Below are 21004 nucleotides of genomic sequence, written 5' to 3' on the forward strand. Positions count from 1 at the left end.
ACATGGACAACTATAAAGCAAAAGCCAAAGATGTGAGAAGACACAAAAAAAGAACTTAATCACAGAGCACAAGTTAAAGGAGTTGATGTGATCACATTTCAGTGGAACTGTACCTTGCATAATTCCATGTGACAAATAAATTTTTGATTCATTGATCAGTTATTGTCTGTCCAATTAGGCTACTAATACTCTCCATGGTGCAAAAAAACACGAAAGTTTCGACTTATATTCAAAATATAAATCTCACGTGTTCAGAAAATGCCATGAAGTGTTGAAAAGAGAGGAAATATGCAAAAGGAATATGTTCATGAAACATAACAACAAGCAACTGAACAATTAGTACTCATCATACTGCAGGATAGTGTAAATCAGTGATACTCAACTTATGACCCATGGCAAAAATCTGGTGACAGGTGTCCCCCCTCACCATTTTCTAATTCGCAGTAAAAATAAAGTGACTCACACTGGGAATTGTTGCTACGACGATGCCAGCACATGTAGCTCCAGCAGCCCGTAGCTCCTCAAATCCTTGCTACTTTTCTGCTATATTTTTTTATTATTTTGACTCCATGGCCCCTTCTGTTGAAACACAACTTTTCTAGAGAAGCTCCTATCAATATCGGGAAAACTTGTGTGGAGTTTGGACTGAATGCAGCAGACCACGAGAGGATGGCATATGCCGAGCAGCCAGTCAGACCAGAGGGTAGAAACTAAACTGAAAGCGGTGGATGAGGAGAGGGAGGAGAGCTGTCATCAGGGCAAGGCTAACCTGACTTAGACCGAGAGCTGTTCCTCTACCAAGCCTTCTTCTGGCTAATGTCCGGTCACAGGAGAATAAAGTGGATAAGATGTGATTGAGCCTCACTTAGCAATGGGAGATCAGAGACTGTTCTGCACACATCTTCAAAGAGACATGGTTAACCCCTAACATCCCAGATCAGGCTGTTGCACTGGATAGATGGACCTTGTTGGGAGCCATAAGGACACAATACTCTGATGCAAATTCAAAAAATACACTGCAGGAATTGAATTAGGCCATCAGCAGCAACATGTCCAAGAAACCAGATGGAATCTTGATAGTAGCTGCTAATTTTAATCAACTCATCCTTCAACTCCAAAGATGTAGCAGGATCAAGGACAAATTAAATTAAATTAAAATTTATTTATAAAGCCCATTATCACAAAACAGTTTTCCTCAGAGGGCTTTACAGCATACGACATCCCTGTGCCCTTAGACCCTCAAATCAAATTAAATTTCATTTTTTAAATGACTAATAAATCAACCCTCTACCTTCTTTTTGTACTTTTAGTATAGATAAGGTGCCAGAGTGCATAAAACAGCATCAAAATAGAGCATGTTAATGAAAAATGTGCCAATGGGGGATCCACCACACCCCAACAGAGGTCCTAGGACGCCGATGCCCTAAAATCCTAGAATTGTCCTTAAAATCCTTGAAACCTCTTAAAATCATAGAAATGTCCTAAAATCACAGAAACGCCCTTGAATCCTAGAAGCATCCTAAAATCCTGGAGATGTCCTAAACTTCTTGTCCTAAAATTCAAGAAATGTACTACAGTCCAAGAAACATCCTTAAATCTGAGAAATGTCCTAAACTCTTTGACACATCCAAAAATAATAGAAATGTACTAAAATCTTAGAAATATCCTTAACTCCTAGAACTGTCCTAATATCCCAGAAAATGCCCTTAAATTCTAGAAACACCCTGAAATGCTATAAATGTCCTAAAATCCTTGAAATGTCTTAAAATCCTATAAATGTCCTACAATCCTATGAATGTCCTTAACGACCAGAATGTCCTTTAATCCTAAAAATGTCCTAAAATCCTCGGAATGTCCCAAAATTCTATAAACATATGTAGGGCTGCTGCAACTGGCCCCATGTCATTTTCCAAAAGTGAGCCCCAAGCAAAGCAAGTTGAGTTTCCCTGCCAGTGAGTTTCTTTCCCAGGATGCAGTTCACAGAAACAACATCAGTTTCACTTTGGCATGTAAATAAGATCAACTAGTGAACCGCAGCCTGTCACACATTTGCCAGCTGGTCCCACTGAACCGCTGAACCCAACCAAGTGTCAGCTCAGTCCTCCTCTCCAGCAGCTTTCCGGTCATGAGATTGCCTCTTCTGGAGCATGCTGGGAAGCGTAGTTCTACATTGCTAAGTTCCCACTTGCCCTCAGCAACAGTGAGTCGAAGTGAAACTCCACCTCCCAGAGTCCCGCGGCTCTGGTCCCTTATAACTTCATTTCCACAGTAGGGCAGACCCACAGATGTCAGATTTGGCACGTTTGTAGCAGATAGTCCGGATCAGCTTCAGTCTGTAGGTAATGCTAAATCATATTTCATCACATCGGCAGCTTACGTTTAGCAGGACGCTTCAAACAGAGCGGATAAGTAGTATGGCGTCTGTCGGGAGACTGAGGAGTGGCAGTCCCGCTAATTAAAAAGTAGCTAGTTCCTAAATGAGCTAACATTAGATAGAAGCTAAGTTGGTTATGTAGGCTGCTGTCCTCAGTGGGAAACCCACTCTGACACTAGCTAACTGGATGTTAATAACTAGCCCCGTTAGCATCAGATGATCTGCCACAAACCTGCCTGTTAGCTGCTTTATCTACACGCACACTGCAGCCATGGAAGAAGTTGACAAAATTCTGATTCACGCCCTCAAACAAGTCGGCACGTAAGTATTATTATCTTTTTCCTCAGTGCCTCAGCTTCACAACGGCCGCTGACCTGACATGTTAGCTGAGCAGGGTTGAGTCTGGTGGTTAGCAGCCCGCTGTCATACACGGAGCGTTCATGGAGCTCAGCCTGCGCATCACATGATCACAGATGTTTGTTGGTTATTTGAGGCTAAAGATCGCGAGCTTGCATTGAATCAGATTTACATAGCGGTGCAACCAACAAATACCCTCCAGGGATGTCCCGATCACGTTTTCTTTTGCCTTCAATTCCGATCCATGTGATTTAATATCGAGTATCTGCCGATACCGAGTCCCGATCCGATACTACATCTGTACATTGCATACTTTAATGGTGTATTTCCAACACATGGTACCGGCTCTACTCTACTCTACTTGCCTTTTTTGGTTTTCCATTAGGAAAAAGTATCTGGTACCACCTGTTTTGGTACCTGCTCTCCTGGGGTTCCAAAAAAAAGCCAACTGAGTACTATGAGTTATTAAAAGGTGACATGACACAGTGCAGAGCACTGATTGGTCAGAGAGAATCGTCACTGCGTCATCAATGCCTGGCACACACAGAATACCCTAAACAGCGCAAACAGTAAAGCTACTGTAGCGGCCACAGTTTTGTATCTTTTTTTTTCTTCCCCAGAATGGTAACCAGAAAGATCGTGCCGTGGTCGCTCCAGAAGGTGCAAATGTTCCTAACCTTGCTGGCCGACGGGCGTTTCCAGCGAGTCAGAGTCTGTGTGTATGCATAGTTCAAATTACGGGGTAGCTAAAGGGAGCTCGTATCCCCTGAAAGCCTCCCTTGAGACGTAATGTGTCAATGTTGTGTGTTTATTCACTCATCACCTGAACTCCTCATCATCCGACAGAAAGGACAGAGAGAGAGAGGAAATGTTATTGGCGGTAATAACTGCTTACAGGAGTGTCAAATAAACTGCTGGCCGACACAGTCCATTTGTACTCAAAACCATGTGGTTTATTAGCTTCACAGCAACTTCACCACGACATAGCAGCATGTGCCCAGACAAAGTGCTCTCAACCGAACCTGCTCCTACACTTGTGTATAGTCACAACCTAACAGCTTAACCTAGCGCTCTGCATGTGACATGTTTTAGTAGTGGTGTGCACCGGAAAATGGGGCTCCCCCCGAAAGCCACTGTGTAATTCTAACCCTGTGCCTATGTGTGTGTCGCGTTGAAACTGACGTCACGGCAGTGTTGCACGTCGTTGCTATGACGACCCGCTACACTGAGGCGGTACTGTCTTCTAATCGAAAATGAACCCCAGAAAAGTACCCGATACCAAAGACGAGTAGTGTAGAGTTGAATAGAGCCGGTACCATGTAGTGGAAACATGCCATAAGTGGGCTTCTTTCAAGTTAAGTAAATCGATCCAACGCAAAACCTATGCTTGACAATATGAGTAAAAGAATATCTCTTTATTATTAATTATTTCTTTCACAAAATAAAATATAAAATGACGAACCCACCTTTAAATCTTTGAGGAGTGTCTGTCCCTTTAAGAGAGTAGACTATTCTTGAGTGTTTGTTACTAGGGCTTGTGTTGGATTTAGCTGAATGAACTGTGTTCTGCTGAGTGTTTATTTTCAGTGTCTTGAAACAGGGTAGTTATATGTACATCACATAGGTGCAAGGCTATCAAAAAACAGTGTACATAAGGAAAAAGATAATGCCTGCACACTTACCCCATGCCACACAAGTTTATTTAATTGACGTGCTGTCTTAAATAAACTTGTGTGGCATGCAGTAAGTGTGCAGGCATTACCTTTTCCCCAATGTATGCTATTTTCATTGTCTTCACATCGTTTGGGTGGATTATGCTTCATTGATACATAAGCAATGTTGACTTTTTGCTCACAGAGCTCATGTACGTGCAGTGGTAAGTGGCTAGTGAGGTTGTAGTAAACTGGGGACAGCAGTCTGTCTCTCCTCTGAGCAGGGTGGAGAAATACTTTACGGTATAGTTTAAGGCAAAATGCGAGACTCTCACACTGAGCTGAAATAAATCAAGTGCTCATAACATTGGTAAATAACACAAAAAACAGTCTCATACTGTGTTTTTGTGTATGGTGTGTGGTGTTTTGCAGTGAGCAGGCTCAGCCGCTGCTCTTACACACGCATGGGAGCTCAGTAGCAGGAAGAAAGAAACAGACAGTTGAGTGGAGAAGAGTTGACAAAGACTCTGTTCATGATGCTGTGCATGAAAGTAAAAACACTTGTGTGACAGCTGACATAAAAAAGGATTGCTCTATAAGCTAAATATTCCTGATTCAGATCTGTCAAAAAATGCCTTGATCAGCCAGGATACCATTTTGAACATAGACTACCTTCATGTTTAATGTGTGACCCACAGAGAAGTGAACGAGGAGACCGACAGCGTCAGACAGTTCAGCAGCGAGCTCATTGTGGAGGCGGTGGTCAGATGTATCCGGGTGATCGATCCAGGCCTGGGCAGTGCGCTGCCCACCTCCCTGCCCCCAGGCATGTCTGCCCGCTTCAGGGTGGGCATGAGCCTGGCACAAGCCTGTCAGGTAACACACCTCTGGTTCATGGCCCACACTCATTCAGGATAAAATAAGTTCATTAGACTCTGTAATCAGAACAAACAGCAAGACCTATACCTGAATTACATCAATATCTGCTTCAGGAAGGTTAAAGGGATAGTTCAGATCTGTTGACGTGGGGATGTATGGAGTACTTCTCCATAGCCAGTGTATTACATACAGTAGATGTCAGTCTGCACGACCCCAGCTTGGAAAAGCAGGCTGGAGTCTGACATGGAAGCAACGCAATGTGTTGCTTTGGAGGGGTCAGCAACAAAACTTATTTATGACACCCTAAAAAAAGTCCCACTTAAAAAAAACAAACAATTTCAGCTTAAGAGTACACTACTGAGAGTACCGCTGTACCTTAATATCAGACAGTGATTTTCAGTGGACCAAACATATAATGTATTATATATATATAAAGTATTTTTACATTCAAGTGACATAACTGCAGTGCAAATATTCTTATAGCTTAGGTTGTCCTAAAAACACTGACTTTTATAGCTTAACTGTGCATTACATTGTTGATGTTATATAAGCTTTATTAGACAATAAATCCAGATGGACCAAAAATGGTCAAAAATTACTTTGGTCTCAGAGGGTTAAGAACAAACATTTGGTGCATTATAAGTCAGAGACTCCATATAAACCTACACCAGTAAGTGGCTGTAGAAAATGTAGAATACATTTTAATTATAGAGCGCTTTTAGCACACTTGAGGATGCTTCATAAGAAGATAGTTGTGGGCAAAATTCAGATGTGCCTATATGAGTAGAAGCTCAGTTGAGTCAGTGCCTGTAGCTCCCCAGCAGTCTCCCTCATATGTCAAACTTGTGGTTTTCAGGACATTGGATACAAAGGAGAGATAGGCTACCAGACCTTTCTGTACAGCAACGAGCAGGAGATCCGCTCGCTGCTTATGTTCCTGGTGGAGAAGCTGCCCAGAGAGAGTGCAGAGGCCTCAGACCAGCCAACAGGTACACACAGCAGCAGCCTGTCCACACCATCTCTCCTCAGAGACAGCTAAACAACAAATTGATTGTCAGATTGTCACAGGTCTCTTATTTGTGCCATAAGGTCAGATATCATAATCCTGGTTTATAATGTAATATAATCTTTTTTGCACCAGTGATTACATTGGTGCAAAAAACCTCCTAACACCTCCATGGTTATTTTGGCCAGTTATTATGGAGATAAACTGTAGTTTTGACAGATGGCAGCTGTACAAATAAGCAAAATATCATCAAAATATCTGTTACAATTCCAACTCACTTCATATCAGATGGTATGTACAGGCAGGATGTGAGAGCCTGAGGATAGTGGACCTGAAAAGGTAGTGAATGTGGTAATCATAGTCAAACAACCTTGCTGTATATTTCTGGTAATTTCTTGGGAAAAGTATTGATTTATTCCAGGGCCTACGCTCTCTGAAGACAGAGAGCCAGAGCAAGCAGATTGCTGTTACTATCATAAAAAAATAATAAAAAAAATGTATAGAATGCCATTTAAGTCCTTAGAAAATAAATAAAAAAATGCATAACAATGCCAATAAATAAATAAATATGGCTGTGAAATAAAACCTGAGGAAACCTAATTGAGGCAATAGATATAATCAATGTAAATATAAATATATCAATGAGTCAGTATAGTTCGTTAATTACATAAATAATTACATTTAAAATGTGTCTCAGAAACCTGCACTGTTGCATGTCTAGAGGTTTAAAAGAAAATGTTGGCCCATAAAATAACAGATTAAGAAAGAGTTAACACAGTGCTGCAGTGATGGGAAAATGCTATCATGTCTTCCTGCAGGTAAATCGGTGGTCCTTCAGAGAGCCATCGCTGCTGCGGTCAAAGCCCAGCTGGCTGTTCCCTGGCTGCCTCCCAGCTGCAGGCTGCCTCTGCACAGTGAAACACAAGTAAACTCTTTAAAGTTGCATTTTGATGTCTGAGCTTTAATGCATGATGATGTATCAGTTCTATCAGCAGGATCATGAGAGTGGTAGATCCAGGTCTGTTTTGATGGCAAAAATGTGCACTTGGACTCAAGGATGAACTTATTAGATTTTGGTGGTCATAGGTTAAAGATCATGTGACCACAATATCTCGATAACAATTTTTTGTCACAAACATTCACTTGGGCTATGTTCAAAACGGTGTACTGTACTCAGTATGCAGTATGCTCTACATACTAAATACTATAACAGCGATATGCAGTATGGCTGTTTAGTTCGATCTGTTTTGCAGTATGCTAGCCAGGCATGGCTGGTTTCTTCTTTGAAAGCAGAAGCAAACAATAGCAAAACCGCTACCACGTAGCTTCCATTTACAGTTTGAAATAGAGTAAACAAGTGATGTATATAGACGATCATGATGTAGGCTTACCTGTGAGACGAATAACGCCTTTGTAATGACTGGAAATGACCAGATATACCGCCTTTACGTTTGCATTACTGCTGAGTTCCCCCAGTATTAATTTAGCTTTGCTTGGGACACGCACTATTATCCTCTTTATTCTGCATCAGTCATACAGGCTGCCCCTTTAAACTTTCTGATTGTATGTTGTTGATGTGAAAGACCAAGCTGGTTAGTTGGTATCATGAACCATAGCCCCTTTACAGTAGCTGAATATTTTTAATAAAAAAAATAAAAATTTGCTCATGTCACCTGTATAAGTGTACTCTTAATAGCATACATTGGTATGTGGTTTACCTGATAAAAGTAATTTAAATGACCTTAAAAGATAAAAAATATGTTTTTGGCAAGGGCCAAATAATAAAATGTAACACGCAAACTAAGGACTCCATCTGGTGGCTTACGTCTACCCATCTGTGTGATGTCTGGGCTCGATCCACAGTGCATTGTGGGAAACAGTAGGCGAGGCAGACTGGTCCGATGCATACTGAGGATTTTTTCCCGCATCAGTATGACATCGGGGTATTTCTGGCATACTGTGGATTTTGCTTTTGTTCGCATACTGCATACTGCATACTGCATACTGCATACTGCATACTACATTTTGACCAAATCAGTACATACTGCTAGTATAGTAGGCAGTTTTGAACATAGCCTTGGACTCAGATAAAGGGATTAGATTTTGGTGGTCATGGGTCGAAGGTCAAGAACTCTCAGAAGTTGCATTTGGCTCATTCTTGTGGAAGCGATATCTCAAGAACACCTTAAATCAATTTCTTCAAATTTGGCATAAACACCCATTTTGACTCAACAATGGTTTTATTAGATTAAGATGCTCATAGGTCAAAGGTCAAAAATTTCACACAAATGTTTAATAGAATAAAACAATGAAGTGATGACATTTTATATCCAAAACATCAAAGATAGCTTCACTACGATATAATGTTCTGCAAAAACACTTATTGGGCCATTATTCAGCATCATACCTCAGAAACAGAAGGGGAGACATTTGGTTCAGATACTGATTTGGTGACACTAATCTGTAAACTGTGCTGATAGTAGAGATCTTCTGTGCGCCTGGGGGTATGTGTATTAAGAATCTGTTTTAAAATATGTAGCTTCCATGCAGCAACAGTCATATTTGAGGCATTGTCAACTGTTATGTCTACAAATGAGTCTGGACAGACATGAATATAAAATGTAACTGCAACATGACTGGTTAGCAGAGGCATACAGCGGCACAGCGGTAATTCTAGATTTCTATTTGAATTGGCTTTTACTCATTTTAATGCAGGGAGACTGAACTCAAATAGAAATCAGAGGGAAACGACTTAAATTGAGGTGGGGACTTCCCAGTGACAGTTAAATGATTGTGTCTTGATTTGGGCTTACTGTCAGCCTCTGGATGCATGATATGAACCTGTGTGTGTGAGCTGCCCAGAGAGAGCCCGTCAGTGTCTGACAGGTGGTTTGTTTCTCTTGTTCAGAGACCAGCAGCAGTGCACAGCTTCCATGTCCAGCCTCTCAGTTTACCACACTGCACTAAAGGTCCAGGAAAGAAGACGCTGAAAGGTGAGTCTCTGCCTGTGCTGCTGCACATCAGCACATGCTGTGTGATTTAGATGATGTGGTGAGCTTCCTGTTTCACCACGGTCCCTCTCAGAGTGGTTGTCGTTATTGCGATCTAAAAAACGTAAAACTTTAAAAACTAAAACTTTAAACTTTGTGGCAACTTTGCATATAAATAATTGTTCTTAAATGCCTGTTAATGGTATCAAAATAATGTTTTAAAAATTATAAAAGGTATTTATATTAGTTTCAGTTGGTGGAAATGTACTCTTTAGGAATGCATGCGAATGAATTTGACAGTTTTTGTGGAGATTATGCAAGTAGAGTCTGAAAAAATGGTGGTTGCATCACAAGTAAGTTTTTGAACCGTGTTCAGTTCAACCTCAGGTTCCTGCTGCTATCTCTCACTGTTGTCCAACATGGAACCAGTTCTCTACCAGTTTCGGTGCCTAATTTTGAACTGTTTAGCGCATTTCCACCAAGAATATATTGGTTCGGAATGTGAGAAGTTGGTTCTCAACTCAAGCCAGAAAAAAAGCAGGTTTTCATTAAGCTGATGATCAGTGGGCGTGTTGTTATTGGCAGGCTGGACAGAGAGGATGGAGAAGGTAACAATGGAGAAGTCATATTAGACATCTTGAGATGAAATAGAGCGTGCAGTGGTCTAATTGACAGTTGGTTAATACTATGGTTGGTAAATATCTGATTGCAGGTCATGATTATAATCTATGATTTTTCTACTACTGTCTACATAATAAATAAGCACAGGCTGATTCACTAGATACACCAGGGTTCCAAGAATCCCGATTTAACGAGAACTAATTTGATGGAAAAGGATGATGTGTTAAAAGAGAAAGGAAGGAATCGGATTGAATAGGATTGTATTTTTTTTTTTATGTCTGTGTGTGTGTCTGTGTGTGTGTCTGTGTGTGTGTCTGTGTGTGTGTCTGTGTCTGTGTACACTGTGATTTCAGAGGTGAAGGACTACCAGCGAGAGATCCTTATTCCGGTGACTGCCCAACCTTCCCATCATGCCTCTGCGGTGGCGTCCATACTGGAGCAGCACACAGCTGAGCTGAGTGCTGCTCAGGAGTGGGACAGCGAGTGGAACAGTCAGGGACTTTTGTCTCGCCTCACGCCGCAGGCGAGTCATCACACACACTGACACACTGCAGTAACATTTACACTGTCTGTTCCTGCAGTGCCTCTGGCTCTCTAAGCATATGTCTGAAATAGTTCATTTAAGTTAATGTGACTTCAGAATGTTTAGTGCCATCTTAAGAGTTCTAAGAATATTTTAATGATTATCAAGATAATATTCTGCATTTATTTTGGCCAGAATAATTGTGGAATTAAAATTTTCATAGCGTCCCTTGCATACTACCTTTTCATACATCAAAGGGAACTGTGTTTGGCATGTTGGATCCTCTATAGCTGTCCAGGACATGCTGTAAACATGTTTATTACACACTATACCATGTGAAGTGTGTTTGTGTGTTGTTGAACAGGAGTATCGCTCCAGGAAACTGAGCCGGCTGCGGAAACGCATTGAGGAGCAGCTGCGTTCTGCCGCGCTGCCCTCTCCTGAAAGTGCCTTCAGTGGTCCTCGCTCCACCTCTGACCTCTCCGAGTTACTGCAAGCCTTCAGAGGCTCCGCCCCCTCTGACCACGTCCTGACCAAGGGTACCCACTTCACCCACACACAGAAGTTCACCTTTGCACAGGTGAGGAGCACGCCAAGAGGGAAACACCGAAACACAGTGTGCTGTTACTGCAGTGATCTCTAACTGCTTTGTGTGTGTGTGTGTGTGTGTGTGTGTGTGTGTGTGTGTGTGTGTGTGTGTCTCTGTTTGTTTGTCTGTCTGTCTGTCTGTCTGTCTGTCTGTCCGTCCGTCCGTCCGTCCGTCCGTCCGTCCTCCAGCAGGCGGCAGCAGTAACCAGCCCCATCCCCTCTGGCTGTCAGTCAGAGAGTGATATCCAGCTCCGTCAGCAGGAGGAGCAGCTCTCACTCCAGCAGCAGTTCCAGCAGCTCTGCAGTGATGTTGACCAGTTAGCAGCTGACATGAAGCACATGAGTGTTACAAACGCACAGGTAACACACACACACACACACACACACACACACACACACACACTTCTAAAGTAAATGTAATGTGACTTTTTCATTTTGATTTGATTAGCTCCAGCAGATGCTGTAATTGAAGACATAATGCTGTTGTGTTTTGTATTTTTTGAATAGGATTTTTGCTTCTACCTGCATTCGACAACTATTTAGATGTATAATTTGTGATTAATTTTGTTGTTGTTGTTGTACTATTAACATTTTATACAGAGTCTGAGTTGCTGCTGTTGTTTACAAATGAAAGAAATGAGAGATCATTTTTGTTTAGTTCTTACTGAGTATTTATAGACACACTGTAAAACCTGCAAAACTTTCACACTTATTTTGATGCAGTTGTTCTTTTTGAAAATATGTTTAAGAATTTTGTCATATTGTAAAAATGCCCTGAAATATTGTGATAATATTTTAGGGCCATACTACCTACACAGGTGCACCTTAGGTTGGTCATAATAAAATGCCACTCTAAAATGTGCAGTAAATCTCCAAAAGTTATTTCCCCTGAACTTTTAAAGGAATATTCTCCCTTAAATTTCAGGAAACAGTGACAGATTGACAGCGTACTAATATGAATGGTCCAGTGAGGGAAGAGAGTCTTTTTGCAGTTCTTGTACTCATACGGCAATGTTATCAGCATTATTCTGTGACGCCATATACTGCAGTGTGAAAATGGACAGTTACGCACCATATAAATTTGCTTATTTACAGTATCAAATAAGAGAAGATATAACATCACTCAATGGAAACGCTGTCATCTTGCAATTGTTTTTTATCTTATTTTGAAAACATTGCTTAAGTTTTGCACAAATTTGTGATGGAAACCAGCTTACTGATGTATTTCAAGTAATATGGAATAGATGGGTTTCCACAACAGCAGGCGCAATGACCAAAAAAAACACAAATGACATGTGTGATGTGTTTGTGTCCAGGTGTTGGATGAGTTGAAGCAGAGAGAGCTGGGGAACTCCGAAAAAGAGGAGAAGATGCAGGTGAAGAAGAAAACAATTGACCTGTTGCCAGATGCAGACAACAACCTGCTGAAGCTTCAGGTAGGACTTCTTAGTGACATCACTGCTGACCTGAGAGCTGCCATCAAACCAGCAGGGTGCTCAGCTTCAGTGGAAACATGTGTGTTTGTACCTGCAGGCTCTGGTGGAGGCCAGTGCCAAGCGGGTGGTGAACCTGGCCTCTCAGTGGGAGAAACACCGCGCTCCGCTTATTGATGAGCACCGCAGACTCAAAGAAATCTGCAGCAACCAAGATGTAAGTGGAGCCTTACAACAGATTGTCTCTTCATTTGCATAGCCTAGGTCTGCCTAAATCCATCCTAAGTCCACACTAAGGGATCGAAACGCTCTAGGTTGGTTGTATTTCTTTAAACCGATCACAGTTGTCTCTGGCAGTGCGCAGTCCAGGATGCAGCGAGGGTGTCCAAGTAAAATATTGTCATTAGGGAGCCTGTTTTTCCAAGGAGCTCTGGCTTTAAAATGGCTAAATCCTTGCAAAAGAAAACAAAACATAGAACATTAAAATACATTTTAGCAGGCTGGTTGCTAGCTCTGAGGTTGTTTGACCAATTACTAACCAGGTAAGTCCAGTTGAGATGAATAGTCTTTTTCATAGGAGACCTGGCCAAAACAGCAGCATAAATGAGTGACAAACAAAAAATAACCACAATAAAAACATAAAAGATATACAATGAGATGCAGAAATTCACCCTTGTACTTATGAGAGCTCTAAAATCAGCCAGAGAGCAGTTCTTTTAGTTTCAAGGCTGTTCCAACTAAGGGGAGCTGAGCACAGAAAAGCTTTCGTTTCCAGCTCAGTCAGTCCTGGAATAAAGCGTACAGTGATGAGTGAGAGCTTTTTGTTGATTTTAGAAAGAAGGAGGCAAAGACACACACCCCTGTCTACATCAGTGGAGCTGAAGTGGAACAGGTGAACAGTTATAAGTTCCTTGGAATTACCATCACTGAGAACCTATCATGGTCATTGCAAAGGAGTTTTTCCTTAGGTGATGTGAGGGTCTAAGGGCAGAGGGATGTCGAATGCTGTAAAGCCCTCTGAGGCAGACTGGGTTTTGTGATAATGGGCTTTATAATTAAAACCGACTTGACTTAACATCACCACTTAAATAAGAAAAGAAAAGGCGCTACTTCCTTCAGAAACTTAGGAAGGCTAAATTCCAGAGCAAGATCCTGGTTAAGTTCTACAGAGGAGCAATAGAAAGCATACTGACTGGAAACATCAGGAACTGGCATGGTTCGAGCATAGCCTTGGAAAAGAAGGCTCTACAGCGGTTGATTAAAACATGCCCAGAACATCACTGGTTCCGATCTACAGAGCAGCAGTGACCTCAGTGAAGTGAGGTGTCTGCACAGAGCCCAAAAGATACTGAAAGACAGCAGCCACCCCAGCCACAGTCTGTTCACCCTGCTGCCATCTGGAAAAAAATAGAGAAGTATCGACTGCTGAACCACCAGACTACAGAGCAGCTTCTTTCCCCAGGCTGTGAGACTCCTCAACTTCTACTTCGACGCCAAAAGATGTAGCAGGATTTAGGATCATCCAAAAAATTTCATTTCTTCTTAAACTACGTTTAAGAAAAATGACAATAAACTTACCTTGTACCTTGCATCTTGTACCTTGTACACATTTCAGTATGATGTGCAAAACTAAACATGTGCAAGCAATGTTCAGATGTAGCAGTGACCAGTCTTTTTCTGGTCTCAAAGGACTTTTTAAAAAAAATAAAACCCTAACTTCAGCCTCAGGTCTTAAAGATAGTCAACCTGAGGTTTAAAAGAAAGGGAGTCATGAAGCCAAACTCGGGATATTTGTAACAAGGAATATGAATATCAGGAGTGTTCATAGGCTTTTTACCAGCATTTAAGAAATGCATTACCTGAGTTTTATCAGCTTTTAAACCAGCTTTTGTTGTAAAAGCTGAATCTGGATCAAATTAAAGACAGCCTGCAATTTGGCAACAGGATGAACCAGCACAATGTGCCAGCCGCATAAAAATGACAATTTGCACAATCCTGTTTTTTTTTGACCTAGTCAGCAATATAGATTAAAAATAACAGCAGACCTAGGAAAGAACCCTGGGGTACACCATTACAAGCCAGTTAGAAGTGAGCCCATCAAATTGGACACATTGAGACCTTTTTGAGACATAATTTACAATCTTCTGAGGGGCCGTTTACACGGCAACGGTTCTTGTATGAAACGTTAAACTTTTGTTGCGGTTTGGCCTTTTGTTCACACGACAACATTGTTTATGGGCCTAAAAATGCAAACTTTTGAAACCGGTTTCCAGAGTGTAATCTTTTGAAAACCCCCTCTGTTTCTGTGTTACGTGGCAATGTGCAGATCCTGTGAGAGCGGTGACGTCACGGCACGTGTGTGATGTTTTTCTATGGTGTGTCATTATAAAGTTACAATGTCAGCTCCTGGCGTGGCATGCATACGGCAGCATTTTCGGTTGTTTTTGTGGATCTGTGTACACAAGGAGCGTTTTTACAATGTTACTAGATTAACGCAGATTTTTTTCAAAACGTAAAGGAAAGAGTTTTCCGTTAAGTAGAGCTGTTCTCGTCTAAACACGGCCTCAGTAAGGTCTCAATGTGTGCAGTCCTGTTTCATGCACAACGCTAAAACGAAGTATGGGGATAGATCCGTCTGTGCGAGACCAGTTTCATGTAGTGACAGGGATTTTGAAAATGATAACACGCAGATAGCAGGAGGGGAAGGCAGGCTTCTACACATGGTCTACATCCTGTTAGTCAGACTACCTTCATTTGTTCAAGTTCCACTCTCAACACATTGTGACTGTTCACTTGTCTCTATGTCCCACAGCTTGAGTCCTCCAGAAAGTTGTCTGAAATCAAGTCTCTGCATGACAAGATCCGCGTGTCTACAGAGGAGGCCAAAAAGAAGGAAGAAGTCTACAAACAACTGGTAACACACTGAATGTACCGTTCTTTTCGAAGCTAGCAGACAACATTTTGCTGAGCCTTAATAGCATAGTAACTGTTGCAAGTTTCACACATTTGTTTGAAAGTGAATTTCTCTGCTCAATCAGTTGTCTTTTGGCACCTTGCTGATGGTGCGACATGTGTGTTTGAGCGTTTGCATTGAGCCTGCTCTCTTCCAACACAGGTAACAGAGTTAGAAAACCTTCCCCAGGACGTGTCTCGGTCTGCATACACTCAGAGGATTCTAGAGATCGTCAGCAACATCAAGAAACAGAAGGAGGAAATTACTAAGGTACATAAAAAGCTACTTACAAGACTTCACTGGAAATAACTCATACATAAAGAAAGCAAATGCGTAACTAGTGTTAAAGTGGATTTAAGCTAAAAGTCTGTGCTGTGTATCAGCTATGACATCAACACTGTGTTGACTCTCCTCGCAGATCTTGTCAGACACTAAGGAGCTCCAGAAAGAGATCAACAGCCTGACAGGAAAACTGGACCGGACCTTTGCTGTGACTGATGAACTGGTTTTCAAGGTAGCAGAGGATCTTTTGTTTTGTAAATCTGTCCCCTTGATGGAGTCAGTTTGAACTAAAGCTGCAAATAGTGCTGATCAGGCCCTCGTACCTCTGCGCATGTTGAGGGTGCTGGCAGGATGCTGGCTGAAGTGGCTGTTCATTTTCTGTGAAAGTCACATAAAGCAAGCAGAGGTCAGATGGTACGAGATGGTCTCACAGTATGTTAAATGTACTTATGTGGACATATCCTGAACATTTTGTGATGACTGGCCCAATGGTTGTGGAATAACATCCAAACATGTGCTGAGCCACAGCCCCTGTAAGTTCATTTGTCAATATCATCAAAACACAATGAGATATTTGATAAGCTTTGTTCAATAATGATTCACAGACAACTTGGTACGAATTGGCCCTCCTATATTTAGGAGGAAATGTCAAAAATGTGTTTTTCAAAAAATCCAAATGGCATTGCGGCACCCCTTATTGACTTATTTAAAATGATTTTACACACGTGGTTCAATATTGTTATTGAATATACCTGCAAGTTTTGTAATGATTGGACATACAATTATTGATTTCTAGTGTGTTTTGTGTTATGCTATGCTCATTTTCTGCATTTTTGTTGCTGGGAGCACACTGTGTACGTGAGCAGTGCTTGAGTGTCGCCGATCCTGTTGGGTTTTTTTTTTTTTGGTGCCCGTGTAAACAAGTCAAAGCAGCCATACTGCCTGTGTGAGCAGCGCTGCTCAGCTGCCTGTCAGCTGTGGCACATCTAGAGAAACGGTAGTTCGCCGAATTTTTTGGCTTGCCATGCTTGGTTGTCAGCAGAAACAGACCGTTAAAAAGGTGTTTTGATAATTAGATTGACTCTATACCACCCTTCACTTCAGTTTCACTTCAGGAAATACAAATGTATCTGTTTTACTCAAGCTTGCCTGCTTCTGTTTCAAAATCAAAGTCCTCTGAGAATGTTTCTGTAGACAACATCCCATAGGGTGTTGACACATTTTATTGTGAAATATTTGCTGGACCGTGTTGATGACAATGCAGGAGCTGCATGACTTCATAAATGAGTGGAATATGTGCTTTTAAATATAGAAATACAGAACTCATAGCAGCAAGCAGCCCTGCAGCACCGTTTAAAATGCTGAGCACAAGAATCATAACATATCAGATTTTTCATCAGTACAGTAAAGTTTCATGAGTTTTTGAGAATCTTAAAACCTCAAAAAGGCAAATCATTTGAGATTTCATTGGGGCCCAAATAATGTCACTGCTCCCAGGAAGCTAAACTCTGGCTAACTGGCCCACACATCATGTTAACTACATGAAGTACGTGTAAATAAGAAAGCAACAGTGACTGAACCTAATGACTGACCCCTTCTTAATACTAACATTAATTTCAAAGTATGTGTTTTCCTTCATTTTCAGGGGGTTAACTTAGGTTCATTTCATTACAAAGAAAAATTTTTAAAAAAGTTTTTTCCAGAACCAGTGAACTGTCTGTGCTCTTTTGGTCGAAGGGTTCTTCAAATGGTTATTTTTTAGCATATATATGTATATGTTTTTGGAATATCTTGTTTTTCATGTATTAATTCATTTATTTTTGTCATTTGAAGGATGCCAAAAAAGATGAATCCGTCCGCAAATCCTACAAGTACCTGGCTGCCCTGCATGAAGTACGTCCGCATGTTTGGCTGTTTGATTTCCTCTCGTTGTTGTTATCAGAGAATGTCATCTCTCCATCTGCATTCTTTCACAGAACTGTAATCAGCTGATTCAAACCATCGAGGACACAGGGACAATCTTGAGAGAAATTCGAGATTTAGAGGAGCAGGTAGGCTTTCACACTTTATCACATCATGCACTCTGAGGGCTCATTCACACTCAGCGTTAGATTTGTTTAAAGGGCTGCATAATTATGGCCAAAATTAGAATCACCATTATTCTGATCAATATTGAGATCACAATTATTTTTTGAATTTTCATTGTTTTTAGGGACAAACTATTTTTTGCACTGTCACATCAAAACACTGATTTCATTTTCATGTGCGTAATCTTTGCATTAAAGTAAGACGAGGCCTTATTCATAGAGCAGCAGCAGTGAGACATTAAGCAGGGCCTGTTTGTTCTGTTTTGACAGGTTAGCAGTTTTCCATCTGCAGTGGTTTTAGAACAAAGCTAGACTAAACATGTCTCAGACCTGCAGTGTCTCTGTACTGGACAAACACAAATGTAATTGTTAGAATTATTTTTAAAAAAAATATCAGCTTATATATAAGTGTCACAGCTGACATGGATTTCCCAACATTTTTAAGTTTTCCTTTTGAAATGCTGCAGCATGTTAGAGATTTACTGTACAACTTTTTGCATTTTTTTCAATGACATCTCCATTTATCCACAGATTGAGACAGAAAATGGTAGTAAAACTGTGGCTAACCTTGAGAGGATTCTGGACGACTACAAGGCTATCCGACAGGAGAACTCTGCACTCGCTGCCAAAGTCAGAGAGGGCTGAAGGAGGCCCGCTCCGCTCTGCTCTGCCTGCTCAGGTGGAAGATGTGGTAAACCTGACTGGGCCTGAGACAGCACTCCAGTTTTCACACTGACGAGACTGCTGTTGATTAACTCTGCCCCTCTGTTGCCATTGGAGACCTGCTTTTCTTTAGAAAGGCAAGCTGATTTTGGAACCATGGAACTAACCTGGCATTTAAATGCACAACCTGTATGGATGGATAAAGATTACAATTAGCGTTTGATTTCAAACTGATTTGTGCAGCTGGATGTGTGTCTGAGGGCCCACGCACTGGTTTGATCTCTCTGTACCCTGATGGACAGCAGAGGGTGCTATCAGGCCTTTTTTCTTCAAAGTTGTATCCCTATTGATATATGAAATGTTTTCATAAGATATCTCGAATAAAATCTAATCTTTGACTGGGAATTTTTAATACAGGAAATTATTCCACCATTTTCAGACAACAACAATTCCTTTGTTGTCATGATTTTCTTTGAGCTGAATCTGTTGAGTGAATGGCATTTGAATGTAGTCCATTAACAATGTTGTCGAGCCCCATCAGCAGAGTATTGTTGTATATATCGTACCAGCTTGAATAAAGATGCCTTACAACTTGAAGAGCAGCTCTTGTAATGCTTCAGAAGACGCTGGTCACAATGTGTGGACCCGTTATCAACATGATCTCCACATTAATGCTCAGTTGCATGTTGAACTCTGAGGGCCCGCTTTAACATTATCGCTCAAAATCAAGCTTTAAAAAGTACTATACATTAACATGATTTTCTTCTTTCACTGAGTTTATTTTTTTAATCAGCGTCAGTCCCAATCATTAGTATCAAATATTTGATACATTTTCAATCCTTTAGATGCCAAGTTTTTGTCATGATGCCACTATGCTTTTAGTTTGAAAACCTCCCTGCAAAAATGAATTATTTTCAATATACAACTTGAAAAGTAGATTTTTTTTTTGATGATCACAGTCTGGGATATGTCAGTGATTAGCAGCAACATTTTGGGACTGTACACCTAGTGGAAATAGCATGTATTTTCTCCATATGCCAAATATGGTAAAAGTAATGTCTTCTGGTGGAACATAGTAAAAATGACAAATTCCAAGGCAAAAGCCCAGAATGACACCTAGAAATAATACAATGCATGTTTTTATGCTTTGGTGGCTCTGGGACCAAAATGTCAGTTTGAATGGGTTTCAATTGAGCTTTTTTTGCACTCTGAATGTAACAATTTAATTTGATTAAATTTAGACTTTTTGTATTTTAGACTTATTGTAGGAACTGAGCTGAAAGTTCACAGATTAAACAAAAATACACAGTCTTGCCAAAGTGTATGCCATATGATGAACACAGCAAAATGATAAAAAAATGAAGAATGAAAAGCGCTTAAAATGTGGCAAACAGTCCTTAAGGGTTTATGTACTTTTATGTATTTCTAAATTTGCTCATTATGTATTGATCAGTGGCTAGGCATGGACAGCAGTTAAACATAATTTGGAAAATATGTAGTTGGTAATGCTACAAAGAATATGTATTAGTACTTAGAGGCGTAACTGCAAAATGACAGAGACACACAACTCCACATGTATGCAGTGTAGTGTGGGCCACTTGTATAGGTCAAGGTGTGGGCCAGGGGTATCCAAACTTGTTTTTTAAACAGGCTGGATAAGATAATGTAAAAATATCTTGGGGCCAGCTGCTTTTCACATCATGTGGGCTATTTAAGAAAAATCAAATAAATCCTGTACAAATGAGAGAAATAAACACACTCAACACTTCTTTGCTCTGAGACAGAGAATTGGCAATAATCTGGCGATAAAATACATACCACTGAACAGTTAATGATTCAATATATTGGGATTGCAATACTACAAGCAAGGCAATATGTTGTGGTATTTTTTTATATCAAATTTTACAGAAAACTGTTAAAAAGACACTCCATCATATGCCTAAAATTTGAGTAGACAAAGTTTATTTTTTATATTCCAATTAGAACAGTAGGATGTGTATTTATCACAGCTTTGTTAACACTCTAGGTATATGAAACAGCAGCGACATATGACTGCAGACTGATTGCCGTACTGCTATTTAGCACTTGGGGATTTAAACACATCACATGTAAACTATTATTTAAGAAATCAATATTAAATTGATTTTTAAAAACACTGCATCACAAAACAGAAAATCGTGATACTCAATGGTATCGTTATTTTCTTGAATGCCTACTACTGCTGTGGTCATGTGTGCCTCCTAACAGGAAATGTCTGCTGCTAGGTTTCCGTTCTTTTGCTTCTTTGTTGTCTATTCATGAAAACACATTATTTCTGTCTGTGTAGTTCCTGCTGGGTGCATGTCTAAATCTGTATAATAGTCCAGTGTTTTCATCCCAACTCGTCACATGGTGCTGCTCTTTCAGTGACCTTCTGTATCTACTTATGATGTTTTAGGTATCCTTCTCTGAAGGCTGTTTACGCTCTGGGATGCCGTTGCCGTGATGTCATCAAATGCACATGGAATGATGTAGCATGGTCTGCACAACATGAGTACATGGCAACCAACACGGACCATCGCGATGGTTAGGATTAATCAACAAAGTCACAGACGGT

At 40.7% G+C, this 21004-nt stretch overlaps 1 protein-coding gene across 2 annotated transcripts; it reads left to right on the forward strand.

The window, feature by feature from the left end:
* Window positions 1-2232: 2232 nt before the first annotated feature.
* On the forward strand, window positions 2233-19005 carry ccdc22 (CCC complex scaffolding subunit CCDC22). 2 transcript variants are annotated; one of them, XM_088082678.1, is made up of 16 exons: window positions 2233-2695; window positions 5082-5259; window positions 6119-6251; window positions 7087-7193; window positions 9177-9261; window positions 10233-10402; window positions 10767-10982; window positions 11183-11350; window positions 12307-12426; window positions 12524-12640; window positions 15236-15337; window positions 15539-15646; window positions 15795-15890; window positions 17492-17551; window positions 17635-17709; window positions 18277-19005. In XM_088082678.1, the coding sequence occupies exons 1-16, from the start codon at window positions 2646-2648 to the stop codon at window positions 18388-18390; spliced, it is 1899 nt and encodes a 632-aa protein (XP_087938804.1). In that variant the 5' UTR covers window positions 2233-2645; the 3' UTR covers window positions 18391-19005. The 2 variants fall into 2 exon arrangements, with proteins under 2 accessions (XP_087938804.1, XP_042348290.1); XM_042492356.2 differs by having other exon boundaries at window positions 2234-2695; window positions 11180-11350.
* The last annotated feature ends 1999 nt before the right edge of the window (window positions 19006-21004 follow it).

Source organism: Plectropomus leopardus, chromosome 9 (genome assembly GCF_026936395.1).
Source record: "Plectropomus leopardus strain MGB_pleo_1.0 chromosome 9, ASM2693639v1, whole genome shotgun sequence".
Classification (NCBI taxonomy): domain Eukaryota; kingdom Metazoa; phylum Chordata; class Actinopteri; order Perciformes; family Serranidae; genus Plectropomus; species Plectropomus leopardus.

Bases quoted from the DNA above. Each gene is read 5' to 3' on its own strand.
- ccdc22 (XM_042492356.2), top strand. From the start codon at position 2,646: ATGGAAGAAGTTGACAAAATTCTGATTCACGCCCTCAAACAAGTCGGC. The intron at 5,260-6,118 runs GTAACACACCTC...TGTGGTTTTCAG, and splicing joins GCCTGGCACAAGCCTGTCAG to GACATTGGATACAAAGGAGA. The intron at 15,891-17,491 runs GTAGCAGAGGAT...TGTCATTTGAAG, and splicing joins CTGATGAACTGGTTTTCAAG to GATGCCAAAAAAGATGAATC.